The following is a 26225-nucleotide window of genomic DNA, read 5'->3' on the forward strand; positions in this document are numbered from 1 at the left end:
GATCTCAAAACTGACAGGCAAAGCTGGCAAAGCTCTCATATTTAAGGGGCACATCTGACCTCTCTACTCCCCTCTTAAGACCCTTAGGTGGCTCTGGAAGTCCAAGAGACAATGTCTTAGTTTCTTAGCTAAGAGTGCAAGATCATTAGCTATCTAGCCCTGTGCCATGCACAGCTATCCCTGTCTGGAGAATTCCCCTTTTTTCCTCCTGGGATACCCCAGGCAATATGCTTCTTCCTTTTCCTGTGCTCAGATGGTGGGTCTCACCCATGACAATTGTTTCTGGTCATCTCATTCTCCCAAATCTACTGAGAGCTGCAGGCAGGGCTATTCTCTTATTTTATTTCTTTGCATCCATAGCAAGTAGCTCAGCACTTGGCATATAAAAGACTCCCAATATATTTTTGTTGAATAAACCAAATAAGTTTAGTGCCAAAGAGCTTGACAGATTTGGCCTGAAAGAGGAAAAAGGTAATGGTTAATAGTTAATGATGATGATGATGATGATGATGATGATGATGATGATAACAACTACTTGCCTTGACTGAACTGGGTAATAGGCTTTCCATGAATTAGCTCATTTAATCTGCATATACATGATGCTTACCCAGTCTGGTTTTTGTCTCCTTTAATGCATGATGCTTATGATCATTCTTATCTTGGCTGCTGGATCACGTTAATGAAAATTCAATCATTTAAGATGCAAAGGAAACACAAGATATATGGGTGTCATGATCTGGGCTCCTCACTTGTGGTGACCTCAGGAAATGTGGGAGATTCTTAGCCTAACAGGATGCCTTACTATCCTCAATCCCACTTCCACCCGTTTCCCCCCTCTATGCACTCCAGGATTTAGGTCTAAGGCACGCAATGCACCACCCAGGAAATCTAGCAACCCTTAGTGGAGGTATTGAAACCCTGACTATGTGATGGCACCAGAGAGTTTCTGAACCATCCCACCATAGTGTTGAGGAAGCCTGCCATCTACCCTCGGGTAGTTGTGTCATATATTAAAACCTGTGGGCACTGTCCCTTTACCTGGATTATAGCAGCACAGGTGAACTGAGATGCAAGGTGTCATTTCTTTAGGCTGGAATCATATCAACTCAGTGGATAACACTAATTAGCTAATGCTGATCTGGAGCTCTTACTTGTAGAGGTATGTGCCTTATTAATTAGAAATGCAAAATAAAATTTATCACTACTTGATAAATGGCCTCTGATAGACAAATATGGAATCATATGGGTAAAGGAAAACGCTGAGAAACTCTGCACATTTTCTTCAGTTTGGGGTTAACAGCTTAATCACTGTGTTCATATAGGGTAGATTGCTTTCTCTAAGTCTATCCATAGGCCTGCCATAACAAAATACCACAGGCTGGGTGGCTTAAAAAACACAAATTTATATTCTCCCAGTTCTGCAGGCTGGAAGGCCAAGAACAAGGTGCAGGCAGGATTACATTTCTCTGAGGCCTCTCTCCTTGGTTTGCAGATGGCCACCACCTTGCTGCCTCTTCATATGGTCTTTCCTCTGTGAATGTAAATTTGCAAATTCCTGGTGTGTCCATGTGTACAAATTTCCTCTTCTTATTTTTTGGTTTGTTCAATCCCTTCACCTGTTTCACCCAGCCCTCCACTCCCTTTCCTTCTGACAGCTGTCAGTCTGTTCTCTGTATCTGACTCCGTTTCTATTTTGTTTGTTTGCTTATTCATTAGATTCCACATATACATGAAATCATATGGTATTTGTCTTTTTCTAACTGGCTTATTTCACTTAGTTTAGTATTCTTCAGGTCCATTCATGTTGTTGCAAAAGGTAAGATTTCCTTCTTTCTTTCTTTTTATTTTTTTTTTTTTAACAGCCAACTAGTATTCCAGTGTGTTACCACAGCTTTTGTATCCACTCATCTACTGATGGGCACTTAGGTGCTTCCAAATCATGGCTATTGTAAATAATGCTGTTATGAACATAGGGGTGCATATATTCTTTCTAATCAGTGTTTCTAATTGGGTTTCTTCAGATATATCCTGAGAAGTGGAATCGCTGGGTCATAAGGCAGCCTCATTTTTAATTTTTGAGGAAACTCCATACTGTTTCCCACAGTAGCTACACCAGTCTGCACTCCCACCAACAGTGTATGAAGGTTCCCTTTTCTCCACATCCTTGCCAGCACTTGTTTATTGATTTATTGATGATAGCCATTGTGACAGGTGTGAGATGATATCTTCTTGTGGTTTTAATTTGCATCTTTCTGATTATTAGAGAGATGTTTGTGTGGAAAAAATATATAATACAAGAATAAACTCTGTTTTGCGTATTCACAACTGTAAACCTACTTTTGCCTACCCCTGTATAAATTTCTTGGGGAACAAAATTCCCCCCATGATGGGGACAATAATAAAACTTACTTTGTGGATTATTTTGAGGACAAAAAGAGTTACAGAATGTGAGGGCGTTTTGTACATAGTAATAGTAATGGCCTTATAACTGTGCTACTTAGAAGCTGACATGCACTGGGGTTGTGTGGGACCTTCTTACTCTCCTCAGAAAGGAAGGATGCAAGCCCAGCTCTGCCTTGTGGTGGGGACAGGTTCAGTCCCCACAGTCTAGACAGGTGAGTGTAGCTGGCAGGCCTCTCTCAGACTTGGCCTGCCAAGATTGCGGCAGACTTCACCTCAGCCTCATCCCCTGACTCCTAATTTCTATGGAGACGGGCCACGTGCCCTTGGCGGGCTGCTCAGCACCCAAAGCCCAACAAAGCCATGCACTGATCAGCCCGTCTAAGTTTCCCACTGGGTCTGGATTGTGTAGATGAAAGGCTGCTCCCAGCTAAAGAGCTTCAAAGCTGGCTTAGAAGCATGGTAGCCTGAAAATAGCCTGAGGGTAGGGAGATGGAAAGAACCGAAGAAGACTGTTTCCTGATCTTCTGAAGGGGAGGGGTCTTGGCAGTTTCCTTGGGCACAAGAGGTGAGCAAGAAAGGAAGGCTGTAACTGGCCAAACAGGATCCCCAGCCCCCATGTTCCCACCTGGCCTCTCAAAGCACCAGGCCCTCAGGTATCCTCCCTATAACTAACCTGAAGAATAGTCTCTGACCAATGCTTTCCCTAGAAAGCTTAAATGAGACACAGAATAGAGGCAGACAGCCCCTGGCCAGCCAACTACACAGGCAAGAGGGCTCATTCCCTGGCATTCTGTAAACACAACATAAAGAACGTGCTCCTGAGACAGGCTGTGAGTTTAGACTGTGGGCTTGGGACAGACTTGGGTCTGAATCCTATTACTTGGCACTCACTAGTCTTATTACCTTGGAAGAAGTTACTTAACTTTTCTGAGTCTCTCTTTTATCTGGAAAATATGGATATAAAAGCTCACTGGCAGGGTTGCTGTGAGGCTCAAAAGTGATGCCATCAACTGCCCTGCACAGAGAGCACACACAGGCCCTCAAGAAACAGTTGCTGTTATTGTGATGTATGTTTTCTTAGGAAGGGACATCCTCAGGAAATTCTGATTTTGATACACAGTAAGTGCATCGCCTTCTGCAGTTGGTTATTAATGTAACTCAGAGAAGTTAGTGCAGGAGGAGGAAGTGGAGTTGTAGGAGATGAAAGAGGATGATGGCTAGGGGAAGAGGGAATAGAGGGAGGGGGAAGAATAGAGTGCCGTGGAAAAGAGGGGCAGGGATTCCATGAAGGGCAGAGATACTGTAACCTTGAGATTTTAGGGTGACTGCCCTTCCTGGTGAGTAAAATATCCATAGTTCTACTTACTTTACTCAAAAGCAGGGAGGATACTCAGCTTTTTATTTGGAAACGAGTTCCTTTTCTTCTCTTGTGTGTGCAACACAATCCCACAGGATCAGGCCTTTTTTTGTTCCTGGGCTGAGCAAGGAGGGAGCAGAGGAGGATCTGAAGATCTCTTAGGCATGGATTTGACAGCCCTGGTCCAAGTGGGCACCCCCTCTGAGGGGATTTGCTTTTGTGCCCTCCCCTCATTACCCTGGCTTTCAGGTTTCTTCTGCTCCCAGGGGTCTGTGAAGCCACATCAGGGCATAGAAATAGTCTTGGACTCTGGATAATCCAGATGGAAGTGGGCAGAAAGGAGAACTAGCAAGAGCCTCTGCTTTCTGAAGAGGAGAGAGGATGCAGGGTCAAGGGAGAGGGAATGTGTCAGCCTAGCAGGCAGCGGCAGGGATTTCGGTCTCTGCTCTGGCTATTTAGTTTTGTGATCTTAAGCAAGTCGCTTCCCCCTTTAGGGCCTCCATTTTTCCATATTGGGATGGGAGCATTTTATCCTTGAGGTCTGTCTGAGTTCCTCCAACAAGGGCAGTGGAGGCTGGATTTCCTGAGTGTCTGGGTCAAGAGCAAGTTGGCAGCAGTCCTCGCCGTTCCTCACAATACTCAGAAGACAGAACATTCAGTACAACCCTACACTGAGCAAGTGCTGGCTCACAATGACCATTGTGTTGGTTCCTGAAAGCCAGCTTGAGCAGAGGGGCAGGGATCCTCCATTCTGCATGGTTTTCTGTTCCCGGGTGAGGTAGGGTTCTGGTGAAGGCTCTGTACATTGGGGAGGGGACTCCTAAACCTCTCTATGCTAAGGTCAGGGGAGAAGCAGTGTGTAGGGAGTTGTGTGGTAGGGAATTTCTCAGGAAGACAGGATCCCCTGGAAATGGCTCTGAAGTCAAGGCCTGATAGTATCATCCTATCTAATAATAGACAAATATGCAAATTGACCATACTTTCGCTATGCCCACGATTGGCCAGGAGGCGTGGGGGGGCGGGACTCGGGGTGGCCGGGGTGACTGATTGGGCCGGCGGGACGCTGAGCTCGCGTCGCCGGCAGAGGCATGAGCTCAGCGTCTGCGCCATGGCTGTGCTGCAGCACAGAAGGGGCCTCTGGGGCAGCGAGCTTACATCCCGCCGCGGACCATCAAAAGCGGGGGAGCTGGGTGCCTGTCCGCTTGGCACCAGGCCTTTCAGGAGGCTTCTGAAAGGCCTGGTGCACCAGAGGACCGGCACCCAGCTCCCCCGCGATAGAAAGTGAAAGTGTGGGAGCTGGGTGCCTGTCCACTCAGGCACCAGGCCTTTCAGAAGCCTTTGCCGCACCGGAGGCTTTTGAAAGGCCTGGTGCACCAGCGGACAGGCACCCAGCTCCCCCGTGATCGAAAGCGAAAGCGTGTAGGGGACCCTACACGTGCATGATTTAATCATGCACTGGGCCTCTAGTGTCTCTAATGAAAACCAAGAATGTCTTGTACTGCCTGGGAGACAGTAGAACTACAGGGAATCTTGACCTGGTGGTTCTAATTAGGGGTGAAGAGAATGACTATTACTGGGCACAGACTCTAGGCCAGGCCTAGAGCTTTACAAAGGTTGTGGCTTTTAATCCTTTGGCAATTCTGTCACAGGTAGAAACTATTGTCCCAATATTAAAAAACAAAAACAGCAGCAACAACCTCCTTGAAGCTCAGAGAGGTGGAGGAACTTGCCTAATATCACAAAGCTGGCAAGTGGGAAAGCTGGAGTTCTAACCTCTCTGACTCCAAAATAAGCTCAGAACGAAGCACTCAAGGCAGAGACAAACTCTCTTCAAGTGATAGGGTGTCTGGTGAGCTTGGTGTGGGGTGAACCTCCTCTCAACTCCTCTCGGGATTCTTGGTAACACAGTCCTATTGAGTGAAATGCAGGGTATTATCAGGCATTCCTTTGCTCACTGAGCTCAAGAAGCTTCAATTTCAGGCATAGTGTATGTAATAAAATCAATCTGTGGTGAGGTTTTGTAGTTCAGCTTGAACCAGATTCTCAGGCATGAGACACATAAGGCACACAGCAGAGATCTACACTGACCATGCGCATTCCAGCTCGGAGAGATGTGCATCCCAGCTGGGAGAGATGTGCACACCACCCACCTGCCTCAGAAAGGCAAAGCCAGAGGAGAGTTGCAATCAGGAGGGGTGTTTTCTGGTTGTGGAGTCAGGATCAGCCAGAAATGGGGAGGCGGGGGGAGAGTACTGTGATGTGTATGGGAAGAATGCCATGTTTGGAATTCTAGCACTTGGCTCTAGTCCCAGATCCACCAATTAGTGTGGCCCTGGACAAGTCAATTAACCTCCCTGGGCCTCATTTTTCTAATTATAAAGTCTCTCTGTCGGGGATTAAAATAAGATGATGAATGTGAAATGTTTCTAGCATCTAGTGCTAAATTCAAGTAGGTGCTTAACAAATGGTGAATGAATTGGCCTGAAAATGGGAAGAGATGGGTGCTGGCAGCATGATGCAGGCCCCTGTTTAAGGGCATCCATTCTGTGAACAGGAGCTGCTGGTATTGGGGAGGGGGTTGGGCGTAGAGGCAGACAAGAGAAGGCTGAGCTTGCAGGTAGATGCTGGGGTCCTGCTGGCTGTTTTGTGGGGAGGGAGGAATCTCCCACGTGGCAGTGTTCCCTTTGTATGTCTCCCACTTCCTGTTGACTTTGTCCATTCTTCCTTTTTGGGCCATTGACTCCCAGTTCAAGGCCTTAGAGTTGTAAGTCTGTCTTTTGCATCAGCCTCCTAACTGGTCTCCTTGCTACCAGTTCCTTTACTTCTTCTTTAATCCAAACTGAACACTCTATCATCTCTTCCTGTTAGTCAAAGAATCATGGACAACAAATTCCATGGCCTTGGTTTTTGCTACTTTTGTGTGCTAATTCCCTGGCCCATCTTCCCCTTCTCTCATTCATTGTTTTTTTCAAATCCTTTCCAGCTTCAAGTATTTGCACACACAGCACATTACCAGTATATTTTGTTCATTCATTCATTCATCAAATATTCATTGATCACTTCTAGGTGCATGGCACACTGCTGAGCAGTGGGGGATAGAGTTCCTAAGGAGGGCCCCTTTTTTTCTTACCTCCCACACTTATGATACTCTATTTCTGCCGCTCCATGGTGCTTGCCTCTAATACCAGTGCTAACATGATTGTTCCACGTGTATTTCCTCCATGTATACTGTGAACTACTGAAGGGCTAGACCATGTGGCACTCTTGCTTGCATTCTCCACAGCATCTGGAGTGCTGCTGTAGGTTCTTGAAGGCAAGCTTGAATCTAGGCTCTATTGTGTATTGCTTGTATGTTCTCTACCCCATTAGCCTCAGTGTCCTCAGCCATAAAATGAATTAAATTATGAAATATGCAGCAGGCTTGGCCCATAAGTAAGTGCTCAGCAAACAACAGTCCAATATATACGTATTGATTAATTGAGAAGATGAAACACTTCTTGCACACATTAGAAACCGATTAAGAACACTACCGTTCTTGCTGTGCATACGATGTGGCCAGCGTGGAGTTTTGCTGTGGGCTGGGTCTTAGGAGGTGCCCCATATAACATAGCTGAAGAGCTGCGACCGGGGAAAGGGGCTGGTGCACGGGCCAAGATAAGGCAAGCACAGGAGGGAAACATGTAAAGTGTCTAGGCCTGCCAAAGAGCTAGTCTAGAAGTTTCTTCTGCATATGAAAAATGAAAGGTTCCTTGGCTCTGTGGTTCTATTTTGAGAAGCAAACCTCCTAAGGCAGGAATGAAGTTGGAGTTTAACTCCAGGTTGGACCTGTGTGAACAAGTTTCCCCTCTGCAGATGCTGAGCAGCCTGGAGGCACACTTCAACCTTGACAGCCCCTCCAGGTCTTGGGGTGAGGGGGGCAGTGTGAATGTGAGTCCTCTTGATTTAGAAGTCAGCTGAAGAAGAATGAATGATTGCTTTTCTTTGAATTTCCAGTGAATTCCAGTTGGGTTAGGGCCAGCCATAAATGGGAGGCTGGGGTGGGCATTCTGGTGTGTGTAGAAAAGAACTCTGTGTTTGAAACCCTCCTAGGACTTAGCCTCTAGTCAGACCCATTTATTCATGTGACCTTGGATAGGTCAATTAACCTCCCCCGGGCTCCTTTTTCTAATACATAAAGTTTCCTTCTGGCATTATTAGGGGATTAGCCAGCCCACTAGGGCAGTGCTTCTCAAACTTTAGTATCACAGGGAATCTTGTTGAAACACAGATTCTGCTGCAGGATGTCTGGCCTGGGACTTGAGAGTCTGCATTTTTTATACTCTCTGGCAATGCCAGTGCTGCTGGGTGTGGACCACAAGAGGTTCTAGTGCAGGGATTGGCAAACCACAGCTCAAGAGACAAATTCAGCCTGCTGCTTGTTTGTGTCAATAAACGAGTTGGGACACAGCCATGCCCACTAGTTTATGTATTATCCACAGCTGCTTTTGCGCGAATGGACAGAGTTGAGTAGTTGCATCAGAGACTATATGGCCTGCAGAGCTTATTTTAATAGTTACTATGTGATCCTTTACAGAAAAAACTTTGCCAACCCCTGCTCTACTGGACCTAGGGCTGGCCTGTGTGATATAAAAGACTTGCATTTCAGTCCGGTTTTGGCCAAAGGCAAGCCACTTCACCTTGCTGGTTCTCACTTACTTTATCTAGAGGATGAAATGATCTCTACATTTCTAAGAGACATCTGATACCAGGATTTCAGTACTACATAGAAAACATCAGAATTTCTGTAGAAACAGGCATCTGAGAACAGGTTGTATGGACTTCATTTGGAAGCTGCAAGAGCATGCCTGGTCTAAACTGCAGAGTCTAGCAGGCAGCCCCTGCCAGATGCCACAAGAATGACTGCCTGATGTTGAGTCAGCTGGGAAGAGATAGGGGCCTGGGAGACTGAGGACAGGAGGCAGAGGGAAGGTGGACCTTCTGGGCCAGCTTCCAGGGCATGTGCATGACTCTGGGTCTCTAGCTTGGGCAACAGGTGATGTCATTAACAAGGCAGGGAATGTAGGGAGGGGTAGTAGGTTGTAGGAGGTGGGTAGGGTGCGTAAAGAGGGGAAAGATAATGCCTACTTTGGGGCATGTTGATTCCAATATGAGTACTTGAAGGACTGAATGAAAAAGTTGTGATTTCCTATAAAAAATAAAGCAAAGTCTCTCAGTAGGCCTGCATGCATTTAAGAGCAATGATGTATCTGTTGCCATGGTTACTTCCCAGAGCTGAGGGCAGTCCCAGTGCACACAGTCCCCCTCAAAATACAACCCCACAGGCTCTTTAGGGGTCACTCATCTTACTCTGTCTCAGCCCCCAAAGAGCCTTGGCCAGAGAGACCTCTGTGAAATGCACACTTTCTAGGAACAATTCTATTTTCTCTCAACCCAAATGAGCAGTGAGTGGCCAACTCTGTTCACTATGGTAGTCTTTCTGGTCAAATCTGTATTGAGTGTGGAAATTGGGAACCTACAACCCTGGACAGCTCCTGAACCCCACAGGCCACTTTCTGTTATGGTTTCACACGAGTGAAAAGAAAGCCCGAGAAACAATGAACTCATGTGCTTGCAATTATTTTGTTGTCTCCTCTGAGCTCTAGTTCCCCACCTGGGAGTGTGACTCTCAGATGGCTGGATGGCATCCCATTCCCTTGCTTTGGGATTCAGGGAATGGTCTATACAAAGAGTGAAAATCCACATGGGCATAGTACACAGGCAAACTGAATCATGTATGCCCTGCAAAAGTAGTGAAGTCAACTGACTTTGAAGCAAGAAGGTTTTTACCTTCCCAGACAAGACCTCAGCACCTGGGCAGCAGATTGGATGACTGTATGCAGTTGCCAGGAGGGAACTTCTCTGAGTGCCTGCTCTGTTGGTTTGAGTATCAGGCTAGCGAAGCCCAACTATGAGCCACATACTGACTGGCTGGCCTTGTTGAGGTCCTGTGTAGCCATGAGTCTCTGTTTCTTAGCATTACCACAGATCTTAATTATGTGCCTATCTGTGGGATTATTTTATTGACACCTGGCTTCTGCACTCTCTACTGGCTATGGAGACTATGTCTGTTTTTGCTCATTATTGTTCCCTGATGCCTGGCACATGGCAGGTGCTTTATAAGTGTGCATTGAATATGACATAAAGCATGTCCCCACTATTGGGAAATCGACTCAAAGTATACATTCTACTAACAGTGTCTGTCTGTTTTTGTTTACTAGGAATGCAAAAATTATTACCTGATGAAGGTCTAGAGAAATTTCCCCCCCTCTATTTAGAATCGAATGGGATTGGCTAAACAAACAAACAAACACAAAACAAAAAACAAAACAAAACTGAGAGTAATGTGGCTCTAATATCAAATAGTCAGATGGGCCAAGTATGGGTGACACAGCCTCAAGATTGCTTCTGGGTCGAGCCTGAAGGCTGGATTGGGGCAGATATGAGCCTTAGTGAAGAGTTTTGAGAAAATGTTCTGGAAGTCTGCACCTTTATATCTATGGTGGGGCTAGAGATAAACAATGGCAGAGCTGACCAGAGCTTTGCTCTCCAACCTCACAGGGACTGATCCAGGTTGTGCTATGCCCTTGGTGCTTCACCTGGATTCAAGACTTAGGCACCCTTTTCCTCACCTTGCTTCACTGGACAACCGGCTCTGTGTAACCCCCACATTGGCAACAATAGCCAAATACTTCAGCATAGTGACAACAAATAACACTAGAGTTACAGGTTGTTAGAGCCCCAGGTAATTTAAAGAGAATCTAGACCAAATTCCTGAAGCAGACTTCAAGACAGTAAAATTCTAAATTTGGCCCATTTTAAAAAATCATATACTAAATACTTATCACCTTCCACTTATCACTTAATGATAATTCTGATTACTAGTGATCAAGTGCTCACATTGTTCCAGGCACTCTGCTAAGTACCCTACATGGGTGATCTCATTTAACCCTCAAACAATGCTGAGGGAGAGAGACTCGAATTGTTTCCATTTTATAACAAGGGTTCAATGGAGAGGTTCAATGATTCAACCAGCATCACATGGTTGGTGGTGTGAAGGCCTGCGGTCTTCTAACTTCTAGTTCAATGTTCAGTCCCTCACTCTACACTGACTCTCAAGTACAAGTCTTCTAAGTTATATTTGAATTACTTATCTGAAGATAGCCAGCACATCTCTTACTTATCAAATGAGTTTCTAATGATGAAATTCACAGCCTCACTAATACTCACATATAACGCTTTATGAGACTATTTCACCCCCAAGATTTTTCACTAAGTGCCTGTTCCTGTCCAGCTCCAGAATCTATTGCCCATTCCGCTGGCAGACCGAGGCAGGACCCCTTCTCCCCCTCCCCTTCCCTCCAACAAACATTTCTGTGGGACAATGTGAGCCAAGTAGGATCTTAGTCTTTGAAGGGAACACAAAGACGAATACATCCTCCCTTTTTTCCGGGTACTGGCAGAAGATATGATGAAGATGCGCTTGCCTATGGAGAAGGGAAACCAATATCAGTGTACTGTCAAGTCAGAAGGCAAAATTAAATGCTCTAGGAATTCAGAGGCTGGACTCACATCCAGAGGCTCCAGGAAGGAGTGGGCCCTTGAGATGGGCCTTGCAGGAGGAGCAGAATTTCAAAAAGTAGATGTGGAGCCTTTCCTGGTCTGGGTTATAAATTCTTCCCATTTTCTGAGCACCTGGCTTGTAGAATACACACAGTAGGACCGCAAAAACATTTTCTAGTTGGATACTAGCCACTTGGGGCTAGGCTAGAAATCATGGACTTGGTTTTGATGCCACCACTGGACATGAATTATACAAGTCCTATCCCTGCTCTGGGCCTCTGTTTTGCCCCAATATGAAATAGGAATATGGATGGGAGTGGTTATGTCCTTGCTCATGGTTTTCTGGTTAGAATTACATTAAGTTAATATATGTAAAACTATTTTTACATATGAAATATGTAAAAAGCCAAAATGAAATACAAATATAAGAGACTGTCACTAATCTTATGGTGTTATAAAAACTAAAAAGAACCAATATCTATGTACTTCTCATTTATCTAACAACCTTTTTAGACTAACTGCACTGGGTCAGGCACTGGGAATACAAAGATGAATAATGTCCATCTTCCATCCTTGGAATATAAAAGGTCCAGGAAAGGAGACAGTAGGTACAGTACAATTGATGACATGAATTTAATGTGCTAGAACAAAGGCTGATCTGGAGTTTGGCATGAGCTCTGCTCTTTCTTGATGATAGTGCACGTAGATGGCAATGCTAACGATAAAAACTTCAAAATCAGGAATTCCACTGGCATGCTCCAGCATGTAATAGGCTTAAAGGTGAGGGAAACATAATTTTTTTTAAATTCAAGCTTAAACTTTGTTCCAGGCACTTACATATTCATCATCTTCATAAAAAAACTAGGTGGTATTATGCCCATTTTATAGACAAGGAAGCTGAGACTCAGGGAGGTGAGGTCACTTTCTAAGGTTTATAAAACTATAAAGGATACATGTAAACCCAGGTCATTTAACTGCTTGGTGTTTTCCCCAGTTCCCCTTATTGCTTTCTAATCAGCCATTTTTTTATAGAATTCATTCCATTCTAATCTTGAATGACCTTCTTTCTTGGATTGCTTTTCCAAGGAGAAAGATTTATGATAAGAAAGATTTGACACTAATCCCTTCTATTGTCATTTCCTCTTACACTTTCTATGATAAATTCCTTCCCTCCTACTACTCTCTCCTGACTTCTCCCTCATCTCCAATCCTAGTGAAATTACTAAGGAGTAAAGAATCCCCAAAAATGAACAGTTTGCAGAGAGAGAGAGAGAGAGAGAGAGAGAGAGAGAGAGAGAGAGAGAGATCCTTGCCTTCTCAGCAGCTGGCCTACAAACTGTAGGACAAAACACACTAAAAGAAGGAAGAGATGGCCATACAATTCTGTTCAAGAAGTCCACCAGACCAAACCTGGACATGAATTATACAAGTTCTAACCCTTCCCTTTGATGGTCAGCCAAGCTCTGTCTTCATGTCTTAATTTTGTGGAGCCATAAAGAACATATAATCTATAGAAACTTATGTGACAGTCAGCCTCACCTACTTTACAGATAATGAAAATTGAAATCTAAGAATGTGAAAGGACTTGCCCAACATCACACACTAATGAGAAGCAATATGAACCAGAACCCTGGTCTCTTGACTCCTAGGCCAATGTTTTTCCACTAAATAGGTTGTCTCTTTAGCTTTTCTCCATTAACATCTCAACTTACATGAGATCATGACCCTTTCAAAAAGAAAGCTCAATGTTAGTGTCTTTGCAAAGCCCAGAAGCCAGGGCCCCTTCTCAGCCTCTACTCTGATTAGCTCATGACCTCCTCCAAAGAACAGGAAGTAGCTTCATTTTTAGCTCTGAAAGCACATTCTGAGAAAGGGGGATTTGGGGAAGACAGTTCCTGTACATGATGGTCAAGAGAGATCAGCAGACACATTACTCTTGCGTGAAGGGGAAGATACATGGTCAGATATGTAAGGGGAAGATGTTCCTTGAGTCTTAACACAACCATGTGTCCAGCACGAGCTTTCCCAAGCCCCTGGGTTGGGGGAGAGGAGTAGTCTCTCCTGATTCTGTTCTGATGGGGCTGGATGCCTAAGTGGGGGGTGGGGTAGGAGCACTAGGGCAGGAAAGTTTTCAGGAACTTTGTACAATTTCCAGTGTTCCCCCCACCCTCTGCTAGCACCCACAACTTCCCTTGCCAAGGGAGGAACGAGGAACACATTATTCAGTTTAATAATTTACACAAATTGGGAAGTTTACTGTGTGAAATAAAGGGGACCTAAGAGGGCAACAGATAAAAATTCCTGAGTCCTTTCTTACAGGATGGAGGTGTGGATATGATCTCGCCTTGGGATATAACAATCTGGTTGTCTAATAGATGGGTTCAAAACAAGCAAGTAACCCTTCCCTTTGATGGTCAGCCAAGCTCTGTCTCCTTCTACTGGTGGGATTACATTCAATCTTAGCACTAATAGCTTGGGACAGACATGGATTCATGGACACTTGTCTATGTCAGTGGTTCTCAAACCTGGCAGTTCATCAGAATCATCTGGGAAGCTCATTACCAGGAACCAGAGATTAATTAGGTAGATCTGGGCTAGGGCTCAGGAATCTTCATTTATAACAAGCAGGCCTGGTTTAAGAACTAATGATCTGGTTCAACCCCCATCCATTCAGCTGTCAAAATTTTACATATGATACAGGTTTTACAACAAAGAAAACAGAGATGTCAAAAGTGGGTTAGTGGCAGCACTTGTACTCGAACCCAGTCTCCTGCCTCCTGGTGTGATGTCTTTGCCAATGCCTCCTCCAGCTCACCAGTCCAGTGAGAACCACTGAGGATCAGTGGGGCCCTTTCCTTCAATCCACAGAGGAGTCAGAGCTGCCAGGAGCTCTGTTAAGTCTCCACTTGGTTCTTTGGTAGAAATGGCTGGGAAGAGGTAGAGGTAAAGGTAGTTTTAAGGGTGTTCTCAGAAGCCTGATGAGTTGAAAGGGGAAGGCACAACTCATGGCTTCTAAGGCACACTAACTGGTTGTTCCAGACAGAAAGAATAGTTCATTCATGGAAGCAGCCTGCAGTGCTTGAGAAGCCAGAGGCAGTGAGGGGAAGAGTAGCAGAAGATAAAGTCTCAGAGGTGATGGGAGGCCAGACTATCTGGGGTCCTTCAGGCCATATGAAGATCTTTGGCTTTTACTCTGAGTCACTGGAGGATTTGGAGCAGGAGGGTGGCATAATCTGGCATATTTTTGCAGTGGTGGGATATACTCTACAGGGCAGGGGCACATGCAGGAAATTCAGTTAGAATTTGCAGTAATCTCAGGGACAAAGGATGGTGACTCACACCAAGGTGGTAGGAATGCAGTGGTGAGAAGTAGGTGGATCCTTTACTTTTAAAAGTAAAGCTAACAGATTTTCTGATAAATTCGATGTGAGATGTGCAATAAAAATGGAAGTCAAGGATGATGTCAAGTATGTTAGCTCCAGCAACAGGCAGGTTGCAGTTATCATCAACTGAAATGGGGAAGGCTGTGGGTGGAGAAGGGTGGGGGAGGGACATCAGGAGTTCTGTTTTGGATGAGCTGAGTCATTGGCACTCATGTGGTATTTAAATAAAGTCTCACCACTGGATGAGGTCATCAAGGGAGTGAGTATAGACAGAAAAGAAAAGAGGGCTGGTGACCCTCCAGCATCAAGAGGTTAGAGAGAAGATGAGGAGTTAACAAAAGAGAGTGAGAAAGAGTAACCAGTGGGTGGGTTAGGAGGAAAACCATGTGTGGAGTCATAGAAGGCACATATTTTCAGGAAGAGGGAGTGATCAGTTGGGTCAAATGCCACTGGCAGGTGAAGTGAGATCAAGGTTGAGAATGACTATTAAATATAAATATTGGAGGACACTTGTAACCTTGATAGGAGCAGCATTTGACTCCTGACCTCATGGAGTCCCACAACATGACTACTGTCATTAAGGGCTCCTTATTGTTAATTTTCTCTTCTCAATTAGGTTGTAAACTTTGCAACATCAGGGAGGATGAGTCAGCGTATCCCCAGAGCATGAATACCACCCACCGGAATACCCTCTCATCAGGGCACTGACCTAGAACAGATTTCCTCATGCCTGACTTACCTTGGATGCAGAATTTCAGTTCCTTGGGGTCAGTGACAACCTTTCTGCTTTCCTGGATCACTGCCCGATTCTTCTTGGTTTCTCCCCAGAGATTGGTGCCACCATACATGCTTGGAATGTTGAGAATGGCAATGCCTTCAAGGAAGATGTTGCTCAGGTCCACCCCAACCCCGTCACACTGAGGGGAGGGGCAGAGAGAAAAGGTCATCTGTTAGTATACTCAGTGCACTCCAATATAAGGCTGTGTGTGTGTGTGTGTGTGTGTGTATGCGTGTGTGTGTGTGTGTGTGTGTGTGTGTGTGTGTATGTGTGTATGGGGTCTCTCATGAAGGATGTGACTGGCCCGCAGCCACCAGCCTACTTCTGTAAGAAGCTGAATCTTGGGCAAAGTTGTTCAGGCCCTAATACTTTTGGCCACTGTAGTGAGATGAGGGAGATCTAGCCTTGGTCAGCTCTGGGGAAGACAGCACACGGCTCCAGTGATGTTCTATAGGCTTTAGGGATGGTTCACAAGACAATTAATTGCAAACCTGCTCTCCAGCCCAGCCTAATTATCACCAATTCTGATCTTCCCTAAACATTGTGAAGATTTGACAGTACGCTGAGTCCAGAACCTAACACACAGATTCTCAACAATGACAGAAAAGTTTCATTTGCCACCTCTTATTTTATCCCTCCTGTGAAAGTAGACTTTAAGACTTGGAAGGCTTTCAGAATTTGCTTGTCTCTGCATCTGTATCGTAAGTGCAATTTTGGCATATGTGCTTGCTGTTGTAGCACAGTTTGTTTTTTTTTAATCCAATCTCCACCACCTGAATTACCCTCCAGGTACAAAAGGCCAGAAGGCTTGAATTTGCCTGTCTCATATACAGATAAAGTCAGACCACTTTGCCATAATGTTTACCAGTGCAGCAAGAAATTTATTAGCTCTGATCCTTGTTCATCAGGATTGTGGGTAGTTTACTTCATTTACAGAAGCAAAAACTGGACCCAGAGGAGTGACCTAAGGTTGCACAGCCGATAAATAACAGAGCAGGGGTTCTAAGTTTGGGAATTTCACTACAAATCCCAAGCTTTTCATCTTGCTTATTGTGAGTCAGGAAAAATCAAAAGCATGCAACTAAAATCCATGGTCTTCAAAGTTATCTACAAATCTAAACTTCTAGAGATTTCTCAACAGAGGAGAAATAGAAAGGTATGGCTTGTTGCCATTCATATTTGTTTACCTTCTGATTTCTTTGATGCTCTTAATTTATTGTTCCTTATCCCCATGAATTGTTTTACCAATTATAAAATGGAATAGAGTGAGCTCCTCTGGTAAATATGAACTCATTGCTTCATTGTGAAATTCTGATTATTTGAAAGGTCTCTTTATGTTGAACCACATGCTCTTTCTTCTTGGCTTCTGCCCAGTAGTCCTATTTTCCCTTCTGAAGCTAGATAAAATGACCCTTGTTGCTCCTCCATGGGGACAGCTCACCAGATGCATGATGCAATCATCATCATTGCGCGTATGTATTAAGCATTGCCACCTGCCAGGTGAGCTTTTATATACATCTCATTTATTACCTTTATACGTTAGTTACTATGACTACTCCCTTTTTACATTTGGGGAAACTGAGGCAGCAGTTAAGTAACTTGCTTAAAGTAATAGAACTTACAAATGGAAGTACACAAATTTGATGGCAGATAGTAGGGGCCCACGTCTTAACCACTCCTGTACTTCTCCTCCCTCTTGTACCATTTTGGTTGTGCCTTTTCTGGGGTGAGCACTATCAACTCTCTCGGTCCCCTCCTGTAGGACTTGGTTTTCAAACATCCCCCATCCTCGTTGCTCTGATTTGCACACACTACAGTTTGTTACTCTCCTACTCTGTAAGGCCTCCAGCATTAAAAGCAACACCAAATGATAGGATCTAATGGCACAGTGGCAATGGCAGTAACACTAGTTGGGCTGGGATCCTATGACACTATGATACTCCAGAAATGAGATAATGTGGGAAGCCTATGTAAGTGCTCAAGACATGTCTCCCATTATCATTATCCCTATTTGTACATATAGTCAAATTTGCACTAGCTCTTTTGTTAGCAGCTAAATGATGGCTGCATCAGTTTAGCTTGAATGGGTAGTGATCTACGTCACCCACACCCTGATCCAATCACCTATTTCTCAGCCAGCTCTTCCCTATCCTGAACTTATAAAGGTATTGAAAAAAAAAATAACTTAGACATAGGGCTTTACATTTATGTCAATTAATTTCATCTGGCTTTCAGCCCAGGCCTAGTCTAGTCCATCTAATTTATTTTAAATCTTCATTCTATGACCTTTTGCCATAGCTTTCCTATCATTTGGGGATTAAGTCATTAATACATGTATATAAGGGGCAAAAAACAGGGACTACGTTCTCTCTTTGGTCAGTTTAACACATCATACATTGTGCACCAAATAGCCCTAGGGTTGTGGCTGTCATATTGGGGCTGCATCCTCTGGACTGAACTGCCAACAGCCCACTTTTAATTTCAATGTGGAATCATGGAACTTTGAGATGAGAGGGACCCAAGAGAACATACTCCATTACTCCATCTTTCATAAATAAGGCCCAGCACAGTTATAGGACTTGGCCTGTGGTCACCCAAGTTACTATTGGTGGAGCTAGACTAGTATCCTGGTCTCCAGACCTCAATTCTGTGATCTTTCCACTAAAACCTAAGATGTTATGCTAAGATCAAGTAGTATTTCCTAAATGACCACTCTACAACCCCTATCAGAAAAGGAATAAGAGAACGCATATACTTTCCATGTTCTTTTTTGCTTCAAACATTGTCTAACACTGTGCTTGACCTTCAGCTGTCTTTTGTGCATTCAGACCTGGGTACATGCCCATCCCTTGCCTTTGTGTGTATGTGTACTGTCCCCTGAAAGCACGGGCTCAATCCAGACTTCCCTGTTGCTGTCGGGTAATTCTTTTTTATACTCTTTTCCTTTTTCTTCTCAATAGAATTAATGGTTAGTTTATTTTGAAATGTCTTCCATCATTTCATCCTTTATGCACATATTCTTATTTAGGTACCAGAGGCCCGGTGCACAAAATTCATGCATGGGGGTGTGTGTCCCTCAGCCCAGCCTGCACCCTCTCCAATCTGGGACTGCTAGAGGGATGTCTGACTGCCCGTTTAGGCTCAATCCCAAGATCGGGCCTAAACGGGCATTCGGACATCCCTCTCACAACCCAGGACTGCTGGCTCCCAACTGCTCACCTGCCTGCCTTCCTGATTGCCCTTAACTGCTTCTGCCTGCCAGCCTGATCACCCCCTAACCACTCTCCTGCCAAGATGATTGATGCCTAACTGCTCCCCTGCCAGCCCGATTGCCCCTAACTGCCTTCCACTGCTGGCCTGGTCACCCCTAACTGCCCTCCCCTGCAGGCCTGGTCCCCCGCAACTGCCCTCCCCTGCAGGCCTGGTCACCCCTAACTGCCCTCCCTTGCAGGCCTGGTCACCCTTAACTTCCATACTCTGCCAGCCTGGTCACCTCTAACTGCCCTCCCCTGAAGGCTTGATTGCCCCCAACTGCTCTCCCCTGCAGGCCTGGGTCCCCCCAACTGCTCTCCCCTGCAGGCCTGGTCCCCCCCCAACTGCCCTTCCTTGGTGGCCATCTTGTGGCAGCCATTTTGTGTCCACATGTGGGCAGCCATATTTGACCACATGGGGGCAGCCATCTTGTGTGTTGGAGTGACAGTCAATTTGCATATTACTCTTTTATTAGATAGGATAGAGGCCTGGATCAAGGTGGGGGCTGGCCTGTTTGCCCTGAAGGGTGTCCTGGATCAGGATGGGGGTTCCCTTGGGGCATGGGGCAGCCTGGGTGAGGGGCCTGTGGTGGTTTGCAGGCCGGCCATGCCCCCCGGCGACTCAAGCATAGGCCAGGGCTGGCTGGAAGCAGGTATCTGGGATTTATTTATCTTCTATAATTGAAACTGTGTAGCCTTGAGCGGAGGCCAGGTCCGGCCAGGGCGGGCAGGAAGCTTGGCTTCCTCCATTGCCGGGGGCAACCCAAGCCTCCTGCTCGCTCCACTTCCGTGGCGGTCGCCATCTTAGTTGGGTTAATTTGTATACTAGCTCTGATTGGCTGGTGGGCGTAGCGGAGTGATGGTCAATTTGCATGTTTCTCTTTTATTAGTGTAGATTTAGGCTAGAATCCCACTGAGCCAGATTTTACTTTTCTCCAAACTCTCTGAAATGAGCTTTGCTCAGGTCTTTGCCCAGCATTGTCTTCTTGTATCCTACACAACACCATCACTTTCCCTGTTGGTTGTTGTTACTTCCACTTCACCTCAATTTCTTCATTGTTGGCCAAAATGCCCCCTCCCTTCTGAGAGGAAATAGTAATAATATTTGCAGCTCAAGCTTGTGCACTGTACTTGTCCTTCACCTACATTCTCTTCTGGGATTCTCACATGAGTGCAACGAAGGAGGCATAATTACTACCCACAACTGACAAGGTCTCGCAGGGGTAAAGGGCTTACTCATGACCACTCAACTTCCACTCTACAAGCTGCCAGAGCTAGAATGCAGACCCCAGCAGTCAGATGCCAGATCCTACCTTGGAGATGAAAGTCAGTGACGCAAATCGAGACTTTTGCTGATGCTAGACTTATAGCAAAAGTAAACTTCCAGCTGTTGTTTAAATAACTGACATTTCCCACCACTACTCTGTCTTGTAGAGTACTTAGAGCAGTCATGGCACATCATTGTTGAAGATAAGTATTATTATATCTTGCCTCTGTGCCAGCTTTGTAAAAAAAAAAAAAAAATTACCATTAGCACAGCACAGTTCTTGGGACATAGATTCCACAAATCACCTTTCTTCCCTATTGCAGTTTTTTTTTTTTTTTTTTCTGTTTTTTTTTATTTTTTATTTATTTATTTATTTTTTTAATATTTTTATTGAGGTATTATATGTGTACATATCTTACTATTACCCCCCCCCCCCTATTGCAGTTTTAAGTGTACCCTGCCCCTTCCATCTCCAGTCATAACGAGCTAGGAGTGTTAGCTTTAATTTGGTTAAATTAACCTCTCTCTGGAAGAGCCAACAGTCCTCACTCTGCTTTCTGAAAAATTGTCCCCTCCCCCCATTATCTCCTTGAAAATAGAAGAGGTGGGAGGAGCCTGGGGACTATTGGACAGTAGAGGCCCCCACCCTTGGAATGTACCTATCTGAAAGCCAAGAGGCAATGCAATGTTGGAAAGAGGTTGTCTGGGCTTGGAGACTGAGAGACATGAGTTGACTAGTAAATCTTGGTTCCTTCACTTGCCAGCTGCATTGGTTCCTTACCCTCTTTGGGTTTTAATTTGTCATTTGTAAAATGGCGATGGGATGGGGGAATAAACATTTCTTCAGGGGTTGATTAGTCTCTGGAAGGCAGTAACATTCCTTATCCTTTGCATTATTATTACAGTTATTAGTATTGCCTGTGCCATGAAGCATATTTCGGTCTGAAATCATTCCCCCACTACCTGAAACCTTGCTGGTAGCATTCTAATGACTCCGTGGCCGGACCCATGCTAGTCAAAGCCTTGACACCCATATCTGCATGCCCATTCTTCAGGGTTCGTGAACCAGACACCACACACTGATTTCCTTCAGAACCCCAGGCCCGCTTAGGTCTCTGGAAAGGTGAAAAGCATTTAGGAAAGTGAGCCAACAGTGGTACATTGTCGGCTTAAATGGAACACAGGCCCTGGGCCTCCCAGGCGGGTTTCTGAGCTAAATCCTCCAACAGTTCCATGACGTCATCCGTCCCCCTCCCGCTGCTCCCACTCAGGGGGCTTCCGGGGAGAGCGCAAGGAGGGCACCGTTAGCCATCCCTTAATTTGGGATTGTGCCAGCCGATTCCCCTCGAAGGCCAGGCTGCGCTGCAGCGAACTCAGGTATTTATAGATCAGTTTGGGGCTGAAACAGAAAGCTCTCGTCCCGGACAGCGAGCGCGCACACGCCTGCAACGGAGCTCCCAATGTGCGTGGGAGGCAAGGTGCAGGACCGCGGCGCCGGGTCCACGGAGGCGCTGCAGGCTGGGGTGGGGTGGGGTGCATCGAGGCCAGCCCCGCTCCAGCCCCCTTGGAAGCGGTTCAGGAATCTGCCCAAACACAGGCCCGGAGCGGCCGGCGCCCGCCTCCTCCCGGGCCTGGCTGCGCCGCCCGCAGCTGTCGGCCACGTTCTACATTGGTTCCTTTTGCGCAGACGATACCCACACTTCTGGTTTCTTTCTGAGCCAGGGATGGTTTGTTTGTTTGGTGGAGGGCCGGTGCATAGGTAACCGGAAACTTGGTTACGAAGCCAAGGCGCAGTTATGTGTACACTAAATGCACTAGGAATTCGTATTTATCTTCTCCCTCCCAGTCCACTGTCCCCCGTCCCTCCCCCCTCCCCGCCCCATTTCGAATCCTAAAATCCTCATAATTCTGGGTAGAACTAGGACCCGCCAAGTTATCTGTGCTCTCTGAAAGGGACAGAAAGCAGAGGGCGTGAGAGAGGGAGGGCATTGATGCTTCCCTGCCAGGCGGTGGGCTTTTCCACCCCACTCCCTTCTCTCTGCGCCCCCAACCCCCCTCCCTCCCCCTTCCCTTCCCTTCCCTTCTCGGTGACCTGAAAAGGCTGCGGATCTAAACTTTCTCTCCCCTGAGCAAGGCCGCCTCCATTTCAGCCCTGTGGATCCTATTTCTGAAGGTCCTCAGAGAAGGAGATCCCATAATTTATTTGATGACCTGTTTCAGTTTTTAGCAACTAGGAAATTCTCCCTTCTTCTAACCTCGATTCACGGTACCACCATCATAGGGATTTTCTCTGGTTTAGAGTGCAGATTTTTTTATTTTTTTTGATACTGCTGCCATTGGGTTGTGTCTGCTGTCTGGAATGACCTCTCCCAGCCCAGACTAACCCAGTCCGCAATGGCTCTGGGAATACTTGCCCTTTTCAGCTTGAAATTTTCTTTCTTAGGTTTCCTGCGTTATCGTAATTTGTCCTTCCCATCTTTGATTCTTTCTTTTTAAATCTTGTTTTAACTCTACCCCAGTTAATTTCCCCACCTCTATACCAAACTATTTTATAGCAAAGCCCTGATACTATAGCATTTAATCTATAAATACTTCTGTATGTATCTTTAAATAATACTCTTAAAAAAAAAGAATTACCCCAATACCATTATTACTATTAGAAAGTAACAATAATTCCCTAATATCAATAACTATCCAGTAATTGTTCAAATTTCCTCCATAGTCTCATTTAAAAATATAATTGGTTGGTCTGAAGGGTCTATAAATTAAATTTGGTTGATATGTCTTTTAGGTTTTTTTTTTTTTTTTATCTATAAGTTCCTCATGTTTTCTTCCCCTTGTCTTTTAATATTTATTGAAGGAAATGGGTCATTTGTCCTATACAGCTCTGCTTCCAAGATTTTAATGTGGGTACAAATCACTGCAGGATTATTAAAGTGCAGATTCTGATTCAGGCAGTCTGAGGTAGGGCCTGAGACTCTGCATTTCTACATACTCCCTGGTAATACTGATGCTGTGTGCGGGATGGACCACACTTTGAGAAGTAGGCTGTAGTGTTCCCCAGATTCTGGATTTTTCTGATTGCATCTGAAGTGTCTTTTAAACATATTCTCAGTCTGTCTCCTCTGTTTTCACTAAATTGATACTCTTAGATCCAGAGGCCTGATCAGATTCAGCGTTTGAATCCTTTTGGCAAGAATACTTTATCAGTGGGGTTGTGTATTTCCTATTGCATCTCATTAGGAGTCACACAGTTTGCTTGTCTCATTTTTTGGTGATGTTCAGATTGGTTAGCAAATTCAGGTGTTGTCATCCTGAATCTTCCATTATAGAGATGGTAATCAGGGGAGGATGATCCCTGTCTAGATCCATTACCACAGTTCCCTTGAGGACACCCAAGCACCCTTTCTCTGCTTTTCTTCCAAATCTCTACAAATGTCATCTTCTCCATGAATTCTTCCCTGTCCACTCTCCAAAAAGGATCTCTCTCCTTCTCTCTTCTCTGTATATATGTTCTCATGGAATCAAAGACCTGAAGAGTCTTGAAAGGTCATTCAGTGCAGTCACCTCATTTTGTAGCTGAGAAAAATGGAAGTTAAAGAGATGAAAGAAATGGCCCCAGCCACACAGGTAATTAGAGTCAGAATATCTAGAATTAGACCTTTGTTCATTTGGATTGGCAACCAAAAGGTCCTGAGTGATTTTGTAAAGAGGAATTTTTTGGCAGCTGGATGAGGGCCAAAGCACAGAAAGCCAGATGGAACATTAGATTTGGTAATCTCTAATTACCAAAATGAGAACAGTGAGACCTGAAGTTGGTAACTGACCTTTCCAGATTACACAGCTATCTCTTCAAAGAGCCAGGGTTTAACTAGGGACTCCAGATGAGTAGGAGTGGTAGTGAGGGAACAGAGTCAGAATCACCATGTGGTTGGGTGACAAATGGGGCTAGAGAGAGAGAAGATTTGATCTAAAAGGGTAATATGATTGAGGAAAAGGTTTTTCATGGATGATTGAGGCAGAGAAGGTACTCAATGAATACGTGTGGAATGAATGCCTATAGAGAGGAGGAAGTTGGGAATGCCTAGGATGGGAAGTAGATGGAGTGGAGGAGAAGATGCTGAACATAGTGGCAGCACAGTGGTCTGGGGATGATACTGGAGTCCTTTCCCAAGTGAGTGAGAAATGGGGGTGGGGCATCTTTTGAAGAGGGACGTTAGAAAGTGCTAGGCATGATTTAGGGAAAATAATGTTTCAATTACAGTGGGGAGGAAAGGAAAAGACTGAGGAAGAGGTGGATGACATCTGGACACACTTGAATAGGGGTTCTGATGGGCTGAGAGGGGATGGGCAGAAGGATAGAGTGGCTTCCCTAGATGCTTGGCCTCTATGTCAGAGCCTCAAGGGCAGAGGCGGTTGACATAAAGACCTGGCCAAGATCACTGCTCCCACCTTTTTTGAGGGATCAGGATGCTGATAGCCATTAGGTGAAGGGAAAGCACCCGTATACCACTCTGTGTAGCCCCAGGGTCCAGTAGGATCCTGGTAAGGATGGGCTGGAAGTGCTCATTTACAGTGGGGACATTTCTGCTTTGGTAGGTGGGGAGGATGTTCTCTCTGTGAATTGGTCGGCCAGACTGGAATGTAAGTTAGATTTTGGGAAGCCTGGGTACACTGGACCAAGGTCCCATTTGGTTTGGAAAGAGGAAAGTAGTTGAGGAAGAGAAGAGTGTTAGCTGGGTTCTAGCAAAGGCCAGACATGGTAGCTGACACAGATCTGCTTATAGGCCACAGAGTTGGGCCTACTTGCTTTTGTTTCTGCTGTATTAACTGCCTAAATTGCTCATCAACTCTTTTATGCCTATTAAATCCTACCCTTCCAGCTCCTTCTCTGAATTTTCATTGCTTTGTTTTTGTCTCATTGGGAATGCATATTCTGACATGTCTTATGCATATTTGCCTGTTCCCAGGAGACTGTAAGCTCTCAGATGGTAGAACCCGTATGTTAATTACACTGCTCTGTATTCTCCATAGTTTCTGGCATGTCTTACCCATATCAGATGTCCAATATAACTATTTGTTAATTGAAAGAAAGAATAGGTGGAGAAATCCCAAAATGGAAACCAAGGTGTTCCTTAAAGGACCTGATAAGGTTTTGTTCCTTCCAGATGAATCCCCATAACTTCCCAGGATAAATATATTGACAGTAAAAAGTGAACTGAGTGTCCAGGTTAGGGAGAGAGATGGAAGGTTAACCCAAGTCTGAAAGGAGTGGTCCTCTGATCACAGCTAAGGGAAATCTACATCTGAACAATTGGTAACAAGAATAGGGCACATGGAGCACAATTTATATGAGAGACATTAAGAGACAGAAGACAAAAGCACCCATGTATCCATCAAGGATGATGAGAACCTACGTACTCTGTGCTAGACCCTGGGGATGGAACAGAAATGGGACACAATCCCTGTGTTCAAGGTGCTTACAGCAGGTCAATGCTAGAGGCAGTGGTGTGCTGCTAAATGCTTCACAGCTGGATCTCCAGAAAAAAAGGAGAAGAAGAAGAACATGCAGCAGCTCTGATTGTGGTGTTCCCTGCTGTAAATGCTCTCTCTATGGCCAGTTTCAAGCTACCTACATGACATCACTGAAACCAGTGTTGGGAAGAGATGTGCCATCAAGCAAGCCGGCTCCAGCACACCAGGGGAAGGAAGTAGATGTCTGCATATCTGCAGAGCCTATGGCCAGGATAGAGAAATTTATTGGGAGTGAAAGAAAAGCAGCCAGAGCAAACAATGATGTCTTTTCTCTAGAGAAGCACTGGAGTGAATGTTTTTATTGTCAATAATATGTGTCTCCTGAGGGAAGAAAAGGCGATAAATTGAGTGGTGTTGGTGAGTGGTGATAGCATTATTGGAAAGACAGTCTAGTACAATTTTAAAAATTGGCCTGGTATATAGGTAAATCTTATAGGATAGTGGCTTCCTTGCATTCAGAGGGATTGTTTTATATCATTTTAGGATCTAATGTCTGCTGAGGGCAGTTAGATACTAATACTAATACACACATATGTTATATGGTAACATTAATATATATCATTTATTGAGTAACATTATAAACTAGGCACTTCACATGCCAATCCTTGCAACCCTACAGTATTAGTATTTGTGGCCTCATTTTTACAGATGA

The 26225-nt window shown here is 45.0% G+C and overlaps 1 protein-coding gene across 5 annotated transcripts in view; it reads right to left on the bottom strand.

Annotated features, from left to right (window-relative positions):
* Positions 1 to 26225, bottom strand: part of DGKG (diacylglycerol kinase gamma) — a 160000-nt gene that overhangs the window by 18972 nt on the left and 114803 nt on the right. For all 5 annotated transcript variants that reach the window (XM_008157567.3, XM_054711440.1, XM_008157566.3 and 2 more), the window contains one exon: positions 15482 to 15659. In XM_008157567.3, coding sequence (XP_008155789.2) covers positions 15482 to 15659 — 178 coding nt within the window. The remainder of the gene's footprint in view (positions 1 to 15481; positions 15660 to 26225) is intronic.

This window comes from Eptesicus fuscus, chromosome 3 (genome assembly GCF_027574615.1).
Source record: "Eptesicus fuscus isolate TK198812 chromosome 3, DD_ASM_mEF_20220401, whole genome shotgun sequence".
In the NCBI taxonomy this organism is placed as follows: domain Eukaryota; kingdom Metazoa; phylum Chordata; class Mammalia; order Chiroptera; family Vespertilionidae; genus Eptesicus; species Eptesicus fuscus.